At 47.1% G+C, this 21,852-nt stretch overlaps 1 protein-coding gene across 3 annotated transcripts in view; it reads left to right on the forward strand.

Annotated features, from left to right (window-relative positions):
• Positions 1-21,852, forward strand: part of MTUS2 (microtubule associated scaffold protein 2) — a 697,108-nt gene that overhangs the window by 634,101 nt on the left and 41,155 nt on the right. For all 3 annotated transcript variants that reach the window (XM_056561844.1, XM_056561842.1, XM_056561843.1), the window contains exon 9: positions 13,776-13,990. In XM_056561844.1, coding sequence (XP_056417819.1) covers positions 13,776-13,990 — 215 coding nt within the window. The remainder of the gene's footprint in view (positions 1-13,775; positions 13,991-21,852) is intronic.

Consider the following 21,852-nt stretch of genomic DNA (forward strand, 5'->3'; position numbering starts at 1 on the left):
GAACAGCTCCAGCTCCCACTGAGGAGGCATCAACCTCCAATAGGAAGGGTTTGGAAGGGTCAGGTCTGGAGAGCACGGGAGCCGAAGAAAAGGCAGACTTGAGTCGTTTAAAGGCGTCTTCCGCTTGAGGAGGCCACGACTTGGGATCGGCATTTTTTTTGGTTAAAGCCACGATAGGGGCCACAACGGTAGAAAAATGTGGAATAAATTGCCTGTAATAATTGGCGAACCCCAAAAAGCGTTGGATAGCACGGAGTCCGGAGGGGCGTGGCCAATCTAAGACGGCAGAGAGTTTGTCTGGATCCATTTGTAGTCCCTGGCCAGAGACCAAATATCCTAGAAAAGGAAGAGATTGGCATTCAAACAGACATTTCTCAATTTTGGCATAGAGTTGATTGTCACGAAGTCTCTGAAGAACCATACGGACATGCTGGCGGTGTTCTTCTAGATTGGCAGAAAAAATTAGGATATCGTCCAGATATACAACAACACAGGAGTATAACAGATCACGAAAAATTTCATTGACAAAGTCTTGGAAGACAGCAGGGGCGTTGCACAGGCCAAAGGGCATGACCAGATACTCAAAGTGTCCATCTCTGGTGTTAAACGCCGTTTTCCACTCATCCCCCTCTCTGATGCGGATGAGGTTATAGGCGCCTCTTAAGTCCAATTTAGTAAAGATGTGGGCACCTTTGAGGCGATCAAAGAGTTCAGAGATGAGGGGTAGGGGGTAGCGGTTCTTAACCGTGATTTTATTAAGACCGCGGTAGTCAATGCAAGGACGTAGGGAGCCATCTTTTTTGGACACAAAGAAAAATCCAGCTCCGGCAGGAGAGGAGGATTTACGGATAAAGCCCTTTTTTAAATTTTCCTGGACATACTCAGACATGGCAAGAGTCTCTGGGGCAGAGAGAGGATAAATTCTGCCCCGGGGTGGAGTAGTACCCGGGAGGAGGTCGATAGGGCAATCATAAGGCCTGTGAGGAGGTAGAGTCTCAGCTTGTTTTTTGCAGAAAACATCCGCGAAGTCCATATAGGCCTTAGGGAGACCGGTTACTGAGGGAACCACAGAGTCACGGCAAGGGTTACTGGGAACCGGTCTTAGACAGTCCTTGGAACAAGAGGGCCCCCAACTCTTGATCTCCCCAGTGGACCAATCCAGGGTTGGGGAACGGAGTTGAAGCCAGGGAAGTCCAAGGAGAATTTCCGAGGTGCAATTGGGGAGGACCAAAAGTTCAATCCTCTCGTGATGAGATCCGATGCTCATTAGAAGGGGCTCCGTGCGGAAGCGTATGGTACAGTCCAATCTTTCATTGTTTACACAATTGATGTAAAGGGGTCTGGCGAGACTGGTCACTGGAATGTTGAACCTGTTGACGAGAGAGGCCAAAATAAAATTTCCTGCAGATCCAGAGTCCAAGAAGGCCACGGTAGAGAAGGAGAAGGCAGAGGCAGACATCCGCACAGGCACAGTAAGACGTGGAGAAGCAGAGTAGACATCAAGGACTGTCTCTCCTTTGTGCGGAGTCAGCGGACGTCTTTCCAGGCGGGGAGGACGGATAGGACAATCCCTCAGGAAGTGTTCGGTACTAGCACAGTACAGGCAGAGGTTCTCCATGCGGCGTCGTGTCCTCTCTTGAGGTGTCAGGCGAGACCGGTCGACCTGCATAGCCTCCACGGCGGGAGGCACAGGAACAGATTGCAGGGGACCAGAGGAGAGAGGAGCCGAGGAGAAGAAACGCCTCGTGCGAACAGAGTCCATATCTTGGCGGAGCTCCTGACGCCTTTCGGAAAAACGCATGTCAATGCGAGTGGCTAGGTGAATAAGTTCATGTAGATTAGCAGGAATTTCTCGTGCGGCCAGAACATCTTTAATGTTGCTGGATAGGCCTTTTTTAAAGGTCGCGCAGAGGGCCTCATTATTCCAGGACAATTCTGAAGCAAGAGTACGGAATTGTACGGCATACTCGCCAACGGAAGAATTACCCTGGACCAGGTTCAACAGGGCAGTCTCAGCAGAAGAGGCTCGGGCAGGTTCCTCAAAGACACTTCGGACTTCCGAGAAGAAGGAGTGTACAGAGGCAGTGACAGGGTCATTGCGGTCCCAGAGCGGTGTGGCCCATGACAGGGCTTTTCCGGACAGAAGGCTGACTACGAAAGCCACCTTAGACCTTTCAGTGGGAAACAGGTCCGACATCATCTCCAGATGCAGGGAACATTGGGAAAGAAAGCCACGGCAAAACTTAGAGTCCCCATCAAATTTATCCGGCAAGGATAGGCGTAGCCCAGGAGCGGCCACTCGCTGCGGAGGAGGTGCAGGAGCTGGCGGAGGAGATGACTGCTGAAGCTGTGGTAGTAACTGTTGTAGCATAACGGTCAGTTGAGACAGCTGTTGGCCTTGTTGCGCTATCTGTTGTGACTGCTGGGCGACCACCGTGGTGAGGTCAGCGACAACTGGCAGAGGAACTTCAGCGGGATCCATGGCCGGATCTACTGTCACGATGCCGGCTGGCAGGTAGTGGATCCTCTGTGCCAGAGAGGGATTGGCGTGGACCGTGCTAGTGGATCGGTTCTAAGTCACTACTGGTTTTCACCAGAGCCCGCCGCAAAGCGGGATGGTCTTGCTGCGGCGGTAGTGACCAGGTCGTATCCACTAGCAACGGCTCAACCTCTCTGGCTGCTGAAGATAGGCGCGGTACAAGGGAGTAGACAGAAGCAAGGTCGGACGTAGCAGAAGGTCGGGGCAGGCAGCAAGGATCGTAGTCAGGGGCAACGGCAGGAGGTCTGGAACACAGGCTAGGAACATACAAGGAACGCTTTCACTGGCACAATGGCAACAAGATCCGGCAGGGAAGTGCAGGGGAAGTGAGGTGATATAGGGAAGTGCACAGGTGAAGACACTAATTGGAATCACTGCGCCAATCAGCGGCGCAGTGGCCCTTTAAATCGCAAAGACCCGGCGCGCGCGCGCCCTAGGGAGCGGGGCCGCGCGCGCCGGGACAGGACCGAGGGAGAGCGAGTCAGGTACGGGAGCCGGGGTGCGCATCGCGAGCGGGCGCTACCCGCATCGCGAATCGCATCCCGGCTGGCAGCAGAATCGCAGCGCCCCGGGTCAGTGGATCTGACCGGAGCGCTGCAGCGGAGAGAGTGTAGCGAGCGCTCCGGGGAGGAGCGGGGACCCGGAGCGCTCGGCGTAACACACACACACTACATTTTTATTATTGTCGGCTACATTTTTAGGTCCCTGCCCACCCACATAAATTGATCCCTGTTTAAAAATGTATTCAAATTTCGTTATAATAAAGATACATTTTGTTAAATACAATTTTTTCTTTCACTACTGTATCTTTTTTAATATATTTTTTTTAATGGTACCCTACGAAATTTTATTAAAAAAAAGGTATCTCTATCACTTTTTTGGATCGCTAAAGTCCAAAAATGAATAAAAAACGCCAGCAAAAAAAACAAAGTTAAAAGCCACTTGTCGTTTTTCTTGGTGTTTTTTTTTACTCCCATAGACTTCTATGGGAGAAAAACACCACGATTTCAGGGGAAAAAAACACCAAAGGCTCAACATGCTGCAACTTTGCAAAACCGCCAAGGAGCTGAAAAACGGCAAAAGAGTAAAAATATGGCAAAAAAAAACTAACTGAAAAAAGCAAAGTGGAAAAAGAATTTAGCGATTTCTCATTGATTTACAGCTAACATCAGGCCGCAGCGTTTTTTTTGAATGAAAAAACACCATGCGGCAGAATTGGCGTTTTTCTTGGCATTTTCCCAAAAAATACAAGTAGAAACTTAGCCATAAGCTCCTCTTACTACTTCTTGTCACTGCACATGCCCAAAGGTAATGTCACCTGCAATTCCTGCAATGAAGCAATGATGTCAGTGAGATCTGCGCTGTCACTCATGCCTCAATAGGTGTGATTTCAGCTCTAGAGGCCATGACTACTTATTGGAGGCGCCCTTCCCAATGACTAGTTGCAGTTGCGGGACAGTTATTTGTATAACTGCAGTTATACAAATATGGAAGGGAACATTATTTTACCAATGCATTAAAGGGGTTATCCAGGAAAAAAATGGCTCCAGAAAGTTAAACAGATTTGTAAATTACTTCTATTAAAAAATCTTAATCTTTCCTGTACTTAAGTGCTCTCTGATGACACGTGTCTTGGGAACCGCCCAGTTTAGAAGCAAATCCCCATAGCAAACCTCTTCTACTCTGTGCAGTTCCCGAGACAAGCAGAGATGTCAGCAGAGAGCACTGTTGCCAGACAGAAAAATACAACTCAACTTCAGAAGCTGATAATTATTGGAAGGATTAAGATTTTTTAATAGAAGTAATTTACAAATTTGTTTAACTTTCTGGAGCCAGTTGATATAAAAAATAAAAATAAAAAAAAAGTTTTTTTTTTCCCCTTGAATACCCCTTTAAGTCTTGCTGCTTGTTATGTCTTCTAAAAGTAAGTGACAGGTTCCCTTTAAACTGTGTAAAGCTAAGAGCATAGAACATGATGATTATTGGTGCATCTCTACTGTTTCCATTCATTAATGGAATACTCCGACCCTAGAAATCTTATCCCCTATCCAAAGATAGGGGATAAGATGTCTAGGGGTGGAGTGAACTTTTTAAAGAATGTTTCTAGTCAAGAAAAATCTAAATGTTATCGCTCACCTGCTGGTGATACAGGTCAATACAACCTCCCCCAATCTCTCATCCCCCATAGGCTTGTATGAATCTGATGTCACTTTTCATCCTTTTATAAAAACAATGGATGGAGAAGCATCATGTGCACATTTACACCTCATAAAGAAGTTATTGTGATGTAAGATTAGTATAATTTTAGCTAAAACTCCAGTGGCTGGGGATTTGGATTTTTCTGACCCGCAGCCCCCTAAGCTGCCTTATGGTAGTGCCGACCCTGCTATAGTTGGCTTCCATGGTCCCTCATTTCTTTTTGATAGACCACTTCCATATTACCCTAAGGAAGCAGTGAGCAAAAAAAGAAAGAAAAAAGTTTTTCAACCTTTAGGGTACATTCACACGCGCAGATTTTCAGCGTATTTTACGCTGCAGATCCGCTGGTGAAGGCCCGCTCTATGCTGGCTTTACATGTGCCTGCTCGTAGTGGCAATACGCCACTACCAGCAGGCACACTGCGATGTGCGAGTTGCAGTATACTCGCACATCGCGGGAGCTCTCTGCCTAGCTCAGAGCAGGGAGAGCGGCGGCGATGTGCAAGTATGCACATTCCTGCACTGTGTCTGCTCTTAGTGGCGTATTGCCGCTACCAGCTGGCACATGTAAAGCCAGCATAGAGCGGGGCCTTCACCAGCGGATCCGCAGCTAAATACGCTGCGAAAATCCGCGCGTGTGAACGTACCCTAAAGATAGATTACCTATCCGATGGCTGCACAGATGCTATTGAATGTTTCAAAAGAAGTGTAAGGATGGCACTCACCACGTTTGCTGGATAAATCGTTGCTTTTATTCTGGCGTGGCCTGATGAAGTAGCTACAAGCTACGAAACAGCTGTCGCACCTTCCTGGGGAGAGGTCCCAGCGTTATCTCCCTTTGCAGATCAAGCTGCTCGATGCACTTTGTATAGTCGCACGAATAAAAGCAACGATTTATCCAACAAACGTGGTGAGTGCCATCCTTACACTTCTTTAGAAACATTGGATGGAAGCGATATGTGCCAGATAGCATAGAGCACCACCGTCTTTAATTTGCACGACTCCCACCAGCGTACTATAGGCTGTATAAAAATTCATTGCTTTAAAGACAATCTTATGCAGTGCCAGATAGAGTGTATCTCCTTCTACACAAAGATGCTATTGAATATTGAGGAATAAAATACCGTATTTTTCGTCCTATAGGACGCACCGGCGTATAAGACGCACCCAATTTATAGGTGCAACATCTAAAAAAATTAAGATTTTGAACCCAATAGTGGTCTTCAACCTGCGGACCTCCAGATGTTGCAAAACTACAACTCCCAGCATGCCCGGACAGCCAACGGCTGTCCGGGCATGCTGGGAGTTGTAGTTTTGCAACATCTGGAGGTCCGCAGATTGAAGACCACTGCATAGGAGGTAATACTCACGTGTCCCCGCCGCTCCGGACCCGTCACCGCTGCCTTGGATGTCGCTCCATCGCTGTCGTCGTGTCCCCGTCGCTCCGGAACGTCTCTGCTGCCGGCCGGGTATCCTCGCTCTCCGTCGTCGCCATCACGTCGTTACACACGCCGACGCACGTACGCGACGACGTGATGACGAGGAAGGAGAGCGCCAGCCATACAGGGGATCCCTGAACGGAGAAGACACCAAGGAGGCAGGTAAGGTCCCTCCCGGTGTCCTGTAAGCACTAACCCAGCTATGCAGTCGGGCTGTTCGGGACCGCCGCGGTGAAATCGCGGCGGTCCCGAGCAGCCCGACTGAACAGCAGAGTTAGTGTCACTTTCCCTTCAGACGCGGCGGTCAGCTTTGATCGCCGCGTCTGAAGGGTTAATACAGGGCATCACCGCGATCGGTGATGTCCTGTATTAGCCGCAGGTCCCGGCCGTTGATGGACGCAGGGACCGCCGCGATAGGGGTGTATTCGCCGTATAAGACGCACTGACTTTTTCCCCCCAGTTTTGGGGAAGAAAAAGTGCGTCTTATACGGCAAAAAATACGGTACTCGATAATTAACAGCAAGAAATATCCTGTGCTTCTCATTACTTCTGCTTATATGGCCACTTTCACTGCAGTATTCTGGTCAGTATTCTGCACCAGCATTTGCAAGCCAAAATGCAGAATTAATATTCATTTTGGTTTTTCCACATGTAGGTTCTTATTCTAGTTTTGGCTAACAAATCCTAATCCCAAATACTGCAGTGTGAATGTGGCCTATGTCAAATCTCCTCAATTCAGGCGTCATAGAGCAGTGTTTCTCAATAAGTGAGTCCGACTCCAGCTGTTGCAAAGCTACAACTCCCAGCATGCCCGGCATGCTGGGAGTTGTAGTTTTGCAACAGCTGGAGTCACCCTGGTTGGGAAACGCTGCCATAGAGCTTGGGTGACTAGAGACAGCATAACAAATAAATAAATCCAGAAAATTGCATTTTCAGTAAGTTATGAATTCATTTGAATTTTACTTAGTAAAAAGGGTATTTGACCCCTTATCAATCAGCAAGATTTCTGGCATCCAGGAGTCTTTTAGATGCATAAGGAGCTGAGATTAGGAGCACTCTCTTAAAGGGAGTGCTCCTAATCTTAGCTTGTTATCTGTATAAATGTGTTTCTTCCATTTGCATATAATCTTTGTGATGGTCTTGTAGCCTATTCCAGCCTTGTGTAGATATACACTCTTGTTCCTGACATCCTTGGATACCTCTTCTGTCTTGGCCATGGTGAAGAGTTTTCAATCTGATTGTTGGCTTTTGTGGACAGGTGTCTTTTATACAGGTAACAAGCTGAGATCCCTTTAAGAGAGTGCTCCTGATCTCAGCTTGTTACATGTTTAAAAGACACCTGGGAGCAAGATTCTATGGGATGGATCAAATATTTATTTCTCTAAGTAAAATGCAAATCAATTCATGACTTATTTGACATGACACACACACCAGCCTGACCACGTCTTCTAGAGTGGAGTAGTAGTCTGTAACCTAGGCAATTTTATCCTGTAATGGTGAAAGGCAGTTATTTCAAAGCTCCCTATGTATCCACATGGAACCACTTTATACTGACCTCAGATTTACAAATATGAACATATAAACTTTCTATACAGTTGCAGGGAATCATTGAGGCAACTTGGAAATAATACACTAAAAAAGTAAAATCTGGCATCGTTGAAGTAAATGCATTTGTAGTAGCGGGTGTGATGAGGGAAGATGTTGTTACCCTAGGGGCAGATGGCATTAACCTCTTGTATTCGTAACGTCAGGGCGTGATTTAGCCTAAAACCACCCGAAGGTATACCGCCGGATCCTGGGCTAGGCACGGGGGGGCAATAAAGACTCCAATGCCAAGTTACGGACAACAGTAGCTTTACTGAGGTTAGACAGCTGGTAAAGTCTATACAGTTAAGCCAGGGCCCAAGGAGGTGACCAGTGACACAGAGACATTAAGGGCTTGCTGGGACTTGTAGTAGGACTGGACAATTGAATGCAGACCACGCTGACTTGACAGATGACAGGAATGACTTGACTTGACTCATAAAGCTGTGACTTTAGCTTACTTGACTTGATGGGGGCTGCAGGACTTGACTTGATGGGGGCTGCAGGACTCTGGACACACACACTAGGCGACTGCACTGGACCTCAGCTTAGCAGAAGAGCAGAGCTCAAAGAGAGAGAAGCTCCACCCAGGGCTTATATGGGGGAGACTAGCAGGGAGCTCATAGGTCACTCTTGGGATCACCTGGTCACTGATATCTCCTGGGTAACAATCACATGACATATCACATGGTATAACTCTTAAAGCAACATTACATTTTATAACACTTTACATGGTAAAACATATTTACAATGGGGAAACAAGTGCAGGGGGCCTTGGGGGCACTGAAGGAGGCTGCCTGACAGGACAGCGGGAGCACAGGGTAACACCTCCCGTACTGGGCTACCACACATTATATATCAACTACATTAAGTACAGTAAATTAATCTATACATGCAACATAATGGGTGTCTGAGAAGAAACATTTATTCATACATCTGTCTTAATGGTATATAATAATAGAAATATAATTGGATCATAAATCAGATGGTATGTGAATAAAACTGGAAAGGTCAGATTGTATAGCTTTTTAAGAAAACTTTGACCTTCATCCCATACAATAGATCATTTTTTATTTGAATGTCTTTTAAAGTTGTAAAAATACTGCACTTGTTTATAGCTTTGTTAGATAAAAATAGTCAGTTCACTTATTTATTTTTTTTTTTTTGGGGGGGGGGGGGGATAAGTTGTTCTCCTTAAAAAAATTGCATCTAAAAATTGGAAGAATGTTCAATAGTTATGGAAGATAAATCATGCACAGCCAGCCTCAGGACATCATTCACATTATATAGATATTATTCTTTAAAGGTGCACAGTAAGGCACACACTTATGACTCGTCAATAATGGTTAATGCCACTTTAAGGAAATATTATACCAAAGTAATTCATGAATATAGGTACATGTGCAGCATATCAGCAGGAGCCAGCTAGTGCAATGCCCCGGGCTTGTAGTTCCACAAGCAGTACTAACAGTGTGCTAATGGTTGGCAGAGTGGTAGCTGACCCTGTAGATGCCCCTGTGCAACCTTTGCACATATGAAAGATGGAGGTCGCACAAGTGCATTGGAAGATGTTAGTCTCTAAATGAGTTTTCCCCAGGGCACAAGTACAAAAAAAGGACCCTGCCCATGGTACCTGGTAGTGCCCTTGATGTTATAGTGCAGAGAGCCATGCAGTTAAGTGGGTAAATTAACTTCAACCAATTATCCAAATACATGGTGGCACAATTCTTGAACAGTTCATTTTCAGTTCTAACATAAATGAACCAGTATCAGGTGATGTAAATTGTACAGAGTTAGTCTGTGAAAGTCAGTAGATGTTCTGAGCTAGTTCCTGAGATGTTTAGAAACCCTGAGTTGACAAGAATCTCACCAGTTAGCTCCTGGTGGTAAAAAAGGGTCTCAACTCAACTAGAGGTTCACAAAGCTTTGGGATTGATTATGGGTTAAGAAGCCTGATCCATTACTAGCAAAGACTATTTTAAATTGTGGTAAAGACTTTGTGCCCCTTAAAGTGGACATGTTAGCCATCTATTTGCCATGGAAAGAGAACTGTGAGTTTTTCAAGTTACCCCTGTCTCTGGCTAATAATTTGCCCAATCCTTATAAAGGGCATCTCCACCTACATCAGCCAAAGGACATAGGAAGTGCCTTGGGGTTTTTACTAGCCTCACCCTAGTGCAACCCTCTCTATACAGCACCAGCCCAAAGACGGTGGGAAATCTGGTGGAGAAACCCCAACCACTGTGACCCCTGTGAACTAGACCATGACAATGGAGGACTACAACCCTCATCATTCATTCATCCTCCTTCATCCCACTGGGCCTCTATTTTCTGCAGCAGATTTGCTGCTGTGCTCAATTCTTCAGCAGACACAGTATGTGTGAAATTACCCTTAAAACTCAAGCACACCAACAAGTATACCTGTCATTCCTTTATCAAGAAAGTGTTTTTTAATCAATTTACAAATATTTTATATTTTTCACGGATAGTTATTATATATGTAATGCACTGCAGTTAGACCCTGTCAGGTTCAGTCCCTCGGTGACATGGTGGCTCCCCTGCAGGGTCTCCCCTGCTGTTTCTATAATGTTATTTTTCCTACCTTATGTGTAGCCAGTGTTCTAATGTATAGCTAGTCTAAAGGACGTGCGAGTTGTCTAAAGGGCCTGGGAGATTGTCACATGTAATGTTATGTTGTCCCATGATGTTACCCAGAGAGCACCAGCTTAACCTATGACCTGCAGCTTGACCAATGGGCTTTAGTCCACTATATAAAGGAGCGGCCCTTACAATTCACGCTCTTCTCTCTTACCACCTGCTACTGAGCACAGCAACCACCAGAGATCTCAGTGCTAGTGACCAGCATCTGGAAGGCCGCAAAGCTACAGTCATTCCAGTAAGTCAAAAGTCTATGTCTGCTGTCACTACAAATAGTCAAGTCCTGCACATAGTCAAGCCTCAAGATAATTGTCTCAAGTCTATTACAAGTATAATTGCTCCCAGCAAGCTGTGAGGTCTTCTGAGTTCCTGGCCACCTCTCTGGGAATTTGGCCTAGCTGTGAAGATATTTCCATCTGTCTTAACTCAATAAAGCCTCCGTTAAACCATAACTGGTTGTGGACTCTCCTTTCCTTAACTAGCCATTGGAATAGCGGAGATACTGTTCGTGTGGTTCCGGTACCAAAAACCACTCTCGCGTCACAAACACTAGGGGTTAATGCCATCTGGTCCACCACATATAGCTGTATAGAAAACATCATACGGTTCTGAAATGAGATGTTTTTCACATTCACACAGGTCTACTAAACGTTTAGTTTTTAGGTTTTGAGCTCTCCCATTGGGCCTGCCCAGAGTATGGGGTAAAATTGGATGCAATAAATTGAGGCGATGCTGGGGGTGGTTGGTAGTGTTGAGCGGCATAGGCCATATTTGAATTCGTGAATATTCACGAATATATGGACGAATATTCGTGAATATTCGCATATTCGTAATATTCTCGTTTTATTTTCACATATGCGAATCGTGTATACGAAAATCAACATATGCGAAAATTAGCGCATACAAAAATTCGCAGATGCGAACATTCGCATATGCGAAAATTTGCATATGCAAATTTTCGCATATGCGAAAATTCGCACACCAGTCTCACACAGTAGTATTAGAGCCTTATTTACACCACACAAGCTGGAAGCAGAGAGGGATGATCACTGTGATGTGTACTGTGAAAAAACAAACAAAAAACGAATATTCGTATTTACAAATATATAGCTCTATATTCACGAATATTCGAGAATTCGCGAATGTGCGATATTCGCGAATAAATTCGCATTGCGAATATTCGCGAGCAACACTAGTGGTTGGTAACATGTTGTCTAAGTCCCTTGGTTTGTTAGATTGCTCACATTCAGTTACCTCTTGTTGGATTTATTTTAGGAGTATACATTTTATGATTATAGTCTTCTCATAAGTGTTTCTCATTAAAATAGTACACTATACATTACTTAAACATTATGAATATCTGAGTTGCATCAGTGATTATTATATAATGTTATTATAAAGAAAATATCATTGCAATAATATCGTGCTGAGCATTTAGGAAAGTCTTGGAGCCCTAGAAGTTATCAGAACATCTTTCTAGCTTCTAGCTAAGGAGACTATTTACTGGGGGGGGGGGGGTCCAGGTTTTGAGACATAGTTTAAAGGGAATCTGTCAGCTGTATTTGCACATAAGAGCTGCAGACACCATTAAATAGCATTTAGGGTATGAAACAAACTGTACCTTTACAGAGCTAAGGGTGGTTGTCAAATGTATAAAATGAAAATTGTATTTCTTAGTCAAGAAGGTGGACACAGCCTTGCATACCACTTTGCTCTCCCTCACCTCCCAACCTCTCCTTTACTGTACATTGTATTTCAATTAAGGCAGGGCTGGGAGTTGAGGGCAAGTGAGCGGATGTCCCAGCCTGAGACACTTGAGTATCTCGGCCTCCTTGACACTTGGCTGAGAAATAAAAACGCTATTTTATAGGTTTGCCAACCACCATCAGCTCTAGAAAAGGTCCCATTTGTCTTTATACCCTAACAGTTATCCACCAGTATTTGCCGCTCTTAGCAACCAATACAGATGACAGATTTCCTTTAAATGGATATTTTTAGCTCAACATCCCCAAGATATTCTCAAATGTCTCATAGATGTGAGTCCAACCTGCAGGATCATCACCTATCTCAAGGGCAGCAAAGGGGGTGGGTGGGTGGGGGGCAGCTCTGAAACTTTCATTGACTTCAGTGGAAGCTTCAGAATGTAACTGTGCAAAAAGGAATGACATCACTTCTTCGTTTCCCCGTATTTAATTGAAGAAAATGAGAGCCGGCGTTTTCACAGTAACACCTCAGAGTTTTGACTTAGAAATCACAGCCTTTTTCCATACCAAAAACCATACAGTTATAAGCCGTGTAAACATATCCTAAGAGATATTGTATTTGTAGGTGTATGTTAATGCATAATATATATGTTTTAAGTATGTAACGTGTCACCCACTGCATTCAATAGGAGCACACTACACAGTGCACAGGACATTTTTAAATTTATGCAATTTTTACTGCCATAAAAAGATGTAACTTTATAATTTCACTGTTGAAGTGTATTCTGTGTTTCTTTTAAGGGTACATTCCCACACGGCGTATTTGCTGCGTATTTGCTGCTGCGTATTTTATTTTCTCTGTTGAAGTCGATGGGTAGGAAAATACGCAGCACCAAATACGCAGCAAATACGCAGCAAATACGCAGCAAAATACGCCATGTGGGAACGTACCCTAAAGAGGTATTCCGGGCAAAAACATCTTATCCCCAATCGAAAGGATAGGGGATAAGATGTCTGATCGTGGGGGGCCCGCCGCTGGGACCCCCCACGATCTCCCTGCAGCAGCCCGCATTCTATGCATAGATGTCTATGGGAGGGAGCATTGCGGCCGTTACGCCCCCTCCCATAGAAAGGAATGGAGGGGGCGTGGCATGACGTCACGTCCCCGTCTCAGAAGCCCAGAGGTTTCCGAAACTTCAGACGCAGCTACGCATAGAATGCAGGCTGCTGCAGGGAGATGGTGGGGGGTCCCAGCGGCGGGCCCCCCCGCAATCAGACATCTTATCCCCTATCCTTTTGATAGGGGATAAGATGTTTTTGCCCGGAATACCCCTTTAAGGCTATTTTCATATAGGATAGGGCCAGGAAATATTAGGCAGGCTAGATGGGCAGAATGCTTTTTCTCGCCAACACATTCTATGTTTTTATGTTTCTATCAATTTTACACTGGGCTTTATTTATTTATTTTTTTAAACACACTTAATAAAATACATAAAAAATGAATTCAAATAAGTAAAAGAAAAAAGTTGAGAATGAAAAAAACACCACTAAAATAGGCATGTAAACATTTCCTTAAGGGAACAAATACTTTCTGTACTTGGCAAAGAAATGAAGCTCCTGGTTAATCTCTCTCGTCTTCTTGCGATTCTTTTAGCCTTCAACACCGAGAGGTGCGAGAAACTACAAAAAGAGAAGGAGGAATTGGAAATCAAATTTGATAATGAAGTGAAGAAACTGGAACGACATCAGCAAGAGGAACTCCGGGGATTGAAGGAGAGGTTAGAGCAGCAATATGACCGAGAGATGGAGCATCTCCAGCAGGAACAGGGTTCCCAGCTACTCCAGATCCGTTCCCAACATCAAGGCCAGGTCAGTGCACGTCTGGTACGGCAGAGGCTGGAAATGGCAATGGGACAACCATGATACCTCATACAGTATACACATTTTAGGACCATGTCATGTTTAGGTCCCAAATTTTGTACTGATTAAAGTGTCCCTGTCATGTCCAAAGTTATGATGTCGCAGTTGTTCATAGTTTCAGTGCTGAGTCCCATATCCAGCTCCAACTGGAGTGCCAAACTGTATAGGTGTACAAAGAGCCACCCGAATGGGTGGACAGTGTTGGCAAAATATAACGCTGAAGTATACAAAAAAAGGAAAGGGGGGGTATACAGCTCCCAGGAAAAATAATTTTAAAATTCCAAAATTTTAATTAATCCATTTAAAAAGAAGGGTGAAAGAAAAAAAAACACCCAGTGAAATAAAATCACAACGCCAATGGCGTTGTGATTTTATTTCACTGGGTGTTTTTTTTCTTTCACGCTTCTTTTTAAATGGATTAATTAAAATTTTGGACTTTTAAAATGATTTTTCCTGGGAGCTGGATACCCCTTCCTTTCTTTTTTTGGGATCCTTTTATATTGTACTGAAGAAACGGCTCGGCATCATCCCGGCTTCCAGATTACACATTGAGCGCCGGGATTAAAGTCAACATAGGCGGTGAGCTGGCTACAATTTTTTCTTATGAAAATATAACATTGCTGCAGTCTAGTCTTGGCTGGCACTATGTGTGTAACGTCAGCTTACTGAACAATGTCCTATTACTGAGTTTAATGTATAAACAGTGTGCAGTTAGCTCTTTGCATAGGGTTTCATGATCATCATGTGATCAAAGGCCCCCATACAAAAGAGAAAAGTAGGCTGAACCCTCAAATTTTATCTAATGTTTAGGGGGGGGGGGGATCCTAACTCTTATCTGACAAAAAGAAGCATTGGGCATGTTGAATTTCTACACTTAATCCATTGGTTTACCCTAGAGCAGTGGTTCTTAACCTTGTTGGAGGTACTGAACCCCACCAGTTTCATATGCGCATTCACCGAACCCCTCTTAATTGGAAAAATAAAATATGATTTTTTCAAATTCAAAACATAGGAGGCATATATTTGAGTATATATTTATACATAGGTGCACAAAATGAACAAAACCATTAAGAACAAAGAACAAAACCATGAAAATATGATTTTCACACAAAAACAAAAACATAATGAATATTTACTGCAAATCAGTGTGACTTCTGCTGTTGTCTTTCAGAGACCAGTTCAGAAATGCACGGCTTTACCTTGGCAAGTGCCACTCTCATGTCATTTTCGCAACAATGGCAGTGTTCCCCCACATTAGGCAGGTAGTGTTCCCCCACATTAGACAGGCAGTGTTCCCCCATATTAGGCAGGCAGTGTTCCCCCACATTAGGCAGGCAGTGTTCCCCCACATTAGGCAGGCAGTGTTCCCCCACATTAGGCAGGCAATGTTCCCCCACATTAGACAGGCAGTGTTCCCCCACATTAGACAGGCAGTGTTCCCCCCACATTATGTAGGCCAGTGGTCTTCAACCTGCGGACCTCCAGATGTTGCAAAACTACAACTCCCAGCATGCCCGGACAGCCGTTGGAAGACCACTCATGTGGAAGACCACTGATGCAGGCAGTGTTCCCCCACAGACATACAGCCTCCAGCCATATACAATGTATGGCTGGAGGCTGTATGCCTGTGTACTGCCCACTTCAGTGCTCCGACCACCGCTCTGGCTATGGCAGTAGGTCTCGGGACCGGTGGTCGGAGCACCGAAGATGACGTGCCGCTGGTCACTTACCAAGCTGACCAGCGCATGTCTTCCTCCTTCTCTATCCTCCGGTCCTCGGCGCCTTCGTTTCCATGGGCGCACGCACGGGACGTCAGTGACGTCCCGGCGTGCGCTATGTCCGTTTTTAAATTTAACGCGGGGCCGCAGGGAGTTAATAGGGATGGGGGGAATTGCCCCGTTGCTACAGGACAGGCAAACACTGGCTGGCCCCGGGCCAGCTTGGGCCCCAAGCAATTGCTTGGTTTGCTTGTCCTGTTGCGACCTCCCCCACCGAACCCCTGGGACTGACTCACCGAACCCCTGGGGTTCGATTGAACCCAGATTAAGAACCACTGCCCTAGAGAATACACCACCTTCATAGCTTATGGCAGAGGCCTACTCTCCTACACTCATTAAAAACTCATGCCTGCTTGGCCAAACTTCTACCTCATAGACTGACCACAACACCGTACTACCCTGACCACCTGATCATCTCACATACAATTGACTTCTTGGGATTTTGGCTATTGGGCCATGATATGATGCTTTCAGTTCTCAGAAGTGTGCCTCTCAGTAAGTCTTTGTCTCGCTCGCGGCATTCCTCTGCAGATTAGCAGTATTCCCTGTGTAATCGGTTATTATGTACTAGGTTCTGTCTTTGATTCTGGGACTAACCAAGAAGATGGATGTCCCCATCACATGCTGCGCGCTCCCACAGGAACACATGGCAAGCTTCAAATACCAGCACCTTAATATATCATTTTTTTTGCCTAAACACAGATAGTATATAGCCGCCAGCAGCCCATGTATTACAGAGGCTAAATGTACGGAGAAATGCCGGTGCCCTGTAATTGGAAACATCTGACATCTTGACAGAGAACAGATCTGTTACAAAAACTAGATAATAATACAGCAACGATTTATCAGTGTCCCCTACAGATATATACAGAATGGGATTACAGAGCATTGCAATAACCGAAGTCCCTACACTGTTGGCTTACACTACATAGCCAATGTATGCCGACATCACTTGTGACTACAGAGGGGCGAAGCATTTTACCTTTTTTTTCAGGTCTATAAGACTCAAATCAATTTCCCTAATGTATGCTCTTGGTGGCCAATTGGCAAAGCAACTCTCAAATGCAAATATAATATTCAAACATAATAATCTATGACAATTGCATTTCCACTCTTTTTAAAGAATATCTCAATTTTATAGTATCCCTGTCATTTAAAAAAAAAAAACGTTTGAAATGCTGAAACTTCGGTCGATCATTAGAATAAGCCAGGAGAAGCGTGCTGTTGTGCGCTTCACTCTCTTGCTTGCTGTGTTTTCTGTCCAGTTTCAGAAGTGCTCCATTATAAGCCTATGATGCCCATTGGCTCACTGTAATGATTGGTTGAGGTCTCATAACTGAGACCCCAAACAATCAAAACTTTTGACATGTGATATGTCAAAAGCTTTTTTAAATGACACAGTGAGACTTTAAAGGAGAATGCCGGTGGAAACCCTTTTTTTTTATTTTTTTTAAATCAACTGGTGCCAGAAAGTGACAGATTTGTAAATTACTTCTATTAAAAAAGCTTTACCCTTCCAGTACTTAATAACAGCTGTATACTACAGAGAAAATAATCTTCTTTTTGAATTTCTTTTTTGTCTTGTCCACAGTGCTCTCTGCTGACACCCGATGCCCCTATCAGGAACTGTCCAGAGCAGGAGAAAATTCCCATAGAAAGCCTATGCTGCTCTGGACAGTTCCTGACACAGACAGAGGTGTCAGCAGAGAGCACATCCTGTAGTCCAGAGGAGTTCTGTGTGAGAAGCTGTCGGGTGTGTCTCTTTTGAGCTCCAGACATCCAGAGAAGCAGCATTTTACATCAAGGCTTTCCCAGGGGTGTGGCAGGCTCCCTGGGGGAACTTTCCTGCATGGAGCCTCAGGCCTCCATTCCCCGTTCTTCAAGGCTGGCGGGGGGTGGAGAGAAAACTGCTACAGCCATTGTTCCAGCCGGAGGCAGAAGATCCAGCAGAGTCTGCAGCAATGCAAGCTCTGCTCATCAGGCAACAGGTGCCAGCCAGAGATCTGGTGGTGGAAGGAAAACAAGGAGGAAGAGTTTGGAGATGTGGGCTGAAAGAGGCCCCAAAGAATCAAGTGAGACCTACTGCTCCCGCATGGCCGCACGCTTTGCGGAATACGACCGCTGCAGTAAAGAGCTCAGGCTTGCAAGAGAAGATCTGCGTGGGACTCAGAGTCTGGCAAACTCTGGGTCCAGGAGAAGCAAGCCTGAGCTGAAGAAAAGGATCACAGCCCTGAAAGCCCAGATTGCCAAGCTGGAGGAGAGAAAGGCAGAGATCCTGGAGGGCAGCGGTCTCCTAAGAGAGAAGCTGGCAAATGATGAAAGGTTTGCCGCCATGAAATCCCCAGGTAAGGTGGAGGTTGAGGTGGATGATGGGGAGAGTAGTGGCGGTGAAGATAGTGAGGATGGCAGTGAAGGAGTTAAGGAGAAGGTAGAGGAAGGAGCGCATGTGGTGGAGGATGCTGTGTCTGTTCCTATGCCCTGTGACACCCAGGACAGCTACATAGAGCCGGCCCAAGTGGCGCTCCCTGTGACTGACAGTGAGGAGGACGAGGTGGAGAGTGAGGCTGGGGGTTTATTGAGGGCAATTGTCATGCAGGAATCCCCAGTCCACCTCCAGAATTTCACCTTCGGTGAAGATCAGTGCGAGGATGGAAAAGTCAGGCGTAAAGCAAAGAAGCAGAAGACCCAACAATCTGTGCAGTACATGTTCGTACCTTTCCAGCAGTCTGGGTCAGCTGCAAAGCTGGTTCAGGCTGCTGAGCCCCCCAAACTGCAAGACGCCGTTCCTGTGGTGGAGCGGGGCCAGCAAGGGGGGTATAGAATGGCGTCTGAAATGGCTATGGACGCAATAGATGTGAAGCCCACCCATCCTGCCGGTAGGGAAGGGCAGGATGGGCTCATGTTGGGCAACTCTGGCACTGCTGGGACGCCCCAGGGTGGCGGGGGGCATGTCCAAATGCCAGAGAAGAGCTATGCTGCCGTGTGTTTGGGGGGCGGTTCCCCGAGTGCTGTGGGCACTACCGACGCTGCTGGGTACTCTCCTGTGAGGGGGGGGAGTGTCCGGGCGTCGGAAGCAGAGAAAGGTCGGTCGGTGTGCTCGGGGGGCGGTCCCCCGAGTACTGTGGTTTCTGCGGGCGCTGCGGGGCACTCCTCTGTAAGGGGGGAGAGTGTCCGGGCGTCAGTGTCATCAGCAGAGCCTGAACGGTCGGGCAAGCCTAGTGGTGGCATTGTGGGAGGAGCTGGGGTGCGCCCGGTGGGGCAGCCCCAGACTCAGGTGGTAACATCGCCTATGAAGGAGGAGCCATCAGCGTTGACCCCAGCGGCAGCTAAGCCAGCAAGAAAACCTGTATTAAAACCGGCGGTACTACAGGTCCCAGCCAGCCCAGGATATGTTAGGCAGGAAGTGAGTGCAGGTTGTGAGAATGATGGGGGTGGTAGTGTTGTGATTGGGAGGAGTGCCAGTGGAGTGAATGATGGTGGGAGTAGTGGTGGTGTGAATGCAACATCTGGTATGGATGATGGGAGTTGTGGTGTGAATGGTGCTCCTGGGTCTGGGTCTGGTCCGGCTGCCCCCCCCGGCAGTGACTGCTCCTAGGAGCTATGCCAGTGTTGCTGCCGGGGATTCGGTGGAGTCCCCATCTCCGTCCGGCCCCGGGGGTTACTTGCAACAGCGCCTCCTGGAGGCTCTGCGTAGGGGCGACAGGTCGATCCAGGTAGAGGGAAGGGGTGAGGTCGACCTGTCTTTCTGGATAGAGAGGCACGGTTTGGGGGCTTTCCGAGAGCAGAATGGGGAGGTGGTCTGGTCCCTCCCGACACCCGGGCAGGACAATAACCGTAGGAATGTGGTCCGTCTGATTTGGAGGGGCGAGGATGCGTGCCCGCCTCGCGCTAAAGTGGTTGAGCTCCTCCTCCAGATGGAATTCAGGGCGAGTGACATCTTTGCCCTGATCCACCCCTACGGTTCGTCTGAGTTTGACGTCAGTTTCGTTCGGCCGGAGGGTCTCGAACTCTTCTGGTCAAACTACGAAGTGGTGAAGAACGAGCCCGGCTGGCGGGATTTTGCTGTAAAGGCGATTTCCCGTCAGAACTCAGTCAAGAAAGTGACAGTTTTGACCCGTAATGAGTCACTTTCTTGTTATGACATCATGACCTGGCTCGGTCGATATGGGGATGTGACGGACATGCCCAAGAAAAATTTGGATGAGCACGGGATCTGGTCCGGGGCCTGGACGTTTTCCGTCAAACTCAAACGTTCAGGTAGTACAGTTGCCCACATTCCGTCAGCCGCCTTCCTTGGACGTGACAGGATCCAGGTCTTCTACCAGGGGCAGCCTAAGGTCTGTCACAGGTGCGGCAGCCCCACCCATTTTAGCGCAGCCTGTACTGTACAGGTCTGTGCTTTGTGTGGTGGGGTGGGTCATCTGGCCGCATCCTGTAGGCAGATTCGGTGCCACCTGTGTGGTGTCCTCGGGCACCCTTTCAGCCGTTGTCCGAGTGCTTTCGCCCGTGCTGCGACTGCTCCGGCCGGGGAGAGCTGTGAAGTTGCCTCGGCTGGGGAGGGTACGAGCAGGGATGGGGGCACAACAGGGCTAGTGACGAGGATAAAGGGCCCCGCCAAACTAAGGCGGGAGGAAACTCGTAGGAGGAATAGGGAGCTGGAGAGTGCCCAGGTGACTGGGGTAGCTCCGGCCCCTGGTCCTGAAGCTGGCCCTGTAACCACTGAAGCTCTGGGGGAGAATGTGCTGAATGAGGAGATCAGGAGGCTGCGCAGAGAGGAAGGCAATATGGCCGACCCTTCCGATTCCTCCCACTATGAAAGTGTGGATGAGGAGAGTGGGGAGAGGCCAAAAAAGAAAGACAAGGGCAAAAGAAAAGGGAGAAAGAAGAGGTCGGAGCCCTCTGTTAAGCCTTGTACTACGGGCCAGGTCCAAAACGGAAGCCTGACTGCCCCCCCTCTGATTGACCTGTCAAACCGGTACCTCGTCCTCGATACCATCTCCTCCCCCTCCTTGGAGGGGGAAGGTGAGGGCGGGGTGCCTAGGGTGAGAGAGCCTCTGGGGGGAACTGGGCCCTGTCCTGCGGAGGCACCTTCCTCGGAGGGCAGGGCTAGACTGGGGCCGGACGGAGACGGGGACCCCATGGACCAATCAGAGTCTAAGAAAAGGTCGAAAAGTGGTCCTGCCCTTTCCTCTTCTTCAGGGGATGAGGGGGCAAAAAAGAAGGGGAAGCAGAAGTAAAGGTGTGGCCGTCTAACTCAATCACCAATGATGGCGGCACTCACCCCATTGACGCTGGCATCTATTAACTGTGCCAGTATAAAGTCGGATACCGCTAGATTCGCAGCCTTCGATTTTCTCGGCCGTGTTGAAGCCGACATTTTCCTTTTACAGGAGACCAGGTTGTCAGATCTAGCCTCTCTGGTGAAAGCCAGAAGAGAGTGGAGGCGCGGGTCCTCCCACTGGTCTCTTGCGGCTGAGCCGTATAGTGGGGTGGCGGTCCTTTTTACCGCTCCGGTTGAATGCAGACGGGTTATTGAGTTAGAAATGGGGAGGTGCCTGATCTTAGATGTCCTCATGAAGGGACAAGAGCTCCGGCTCATAAACATCTATGCCCCACAAACAAAGCTGGGCCGTAAAAATCTCTTTATGAGGATTAAGCCCTTCCTTTTTACTAGCCGGCTGGTGATCTTTGGAGGGGACTTCAATAATGTCACAAGGTCCCAAGATAGGAGAGGCTCCAACGGTCCGCTGGATTGCGATAGTGTGGCCCTTAATAATATAGTTAGGGAAGCTCGCCTAGAGGATGCCCACATCCGGAGCCCCTCAGGCCACGTGGGTTTCACCTATCATCAAGGTAGTCGCAGGTCTAGGATAGACAGGTTTTATTTAAAGGAGGAAGCCGTCTCTTCCGCAGTGTCCGTGGTTGAGGTGGAGTTCTCTGATCACTGTATGATTTTGTTTTCCCTGAATGTTTCAGAGACCCCCCGGATGGGTAAAGGTTATTGGAAGCTGAATTCGTCCCTCCTGGAGGAAG

Source organism: Hyla sarda, chromosome 2 (assembly GCF_029499605.1).
Source record: "Hyla sarda isolate aHylSar1 chromosome 2, aHylSar1.hap1, whole genome shotgun sequence".
NCBI lineage: Eukaryota > Metazoa > Chordata > Amphibia > Anura > Hylidae > Hyla > Hyla sarda.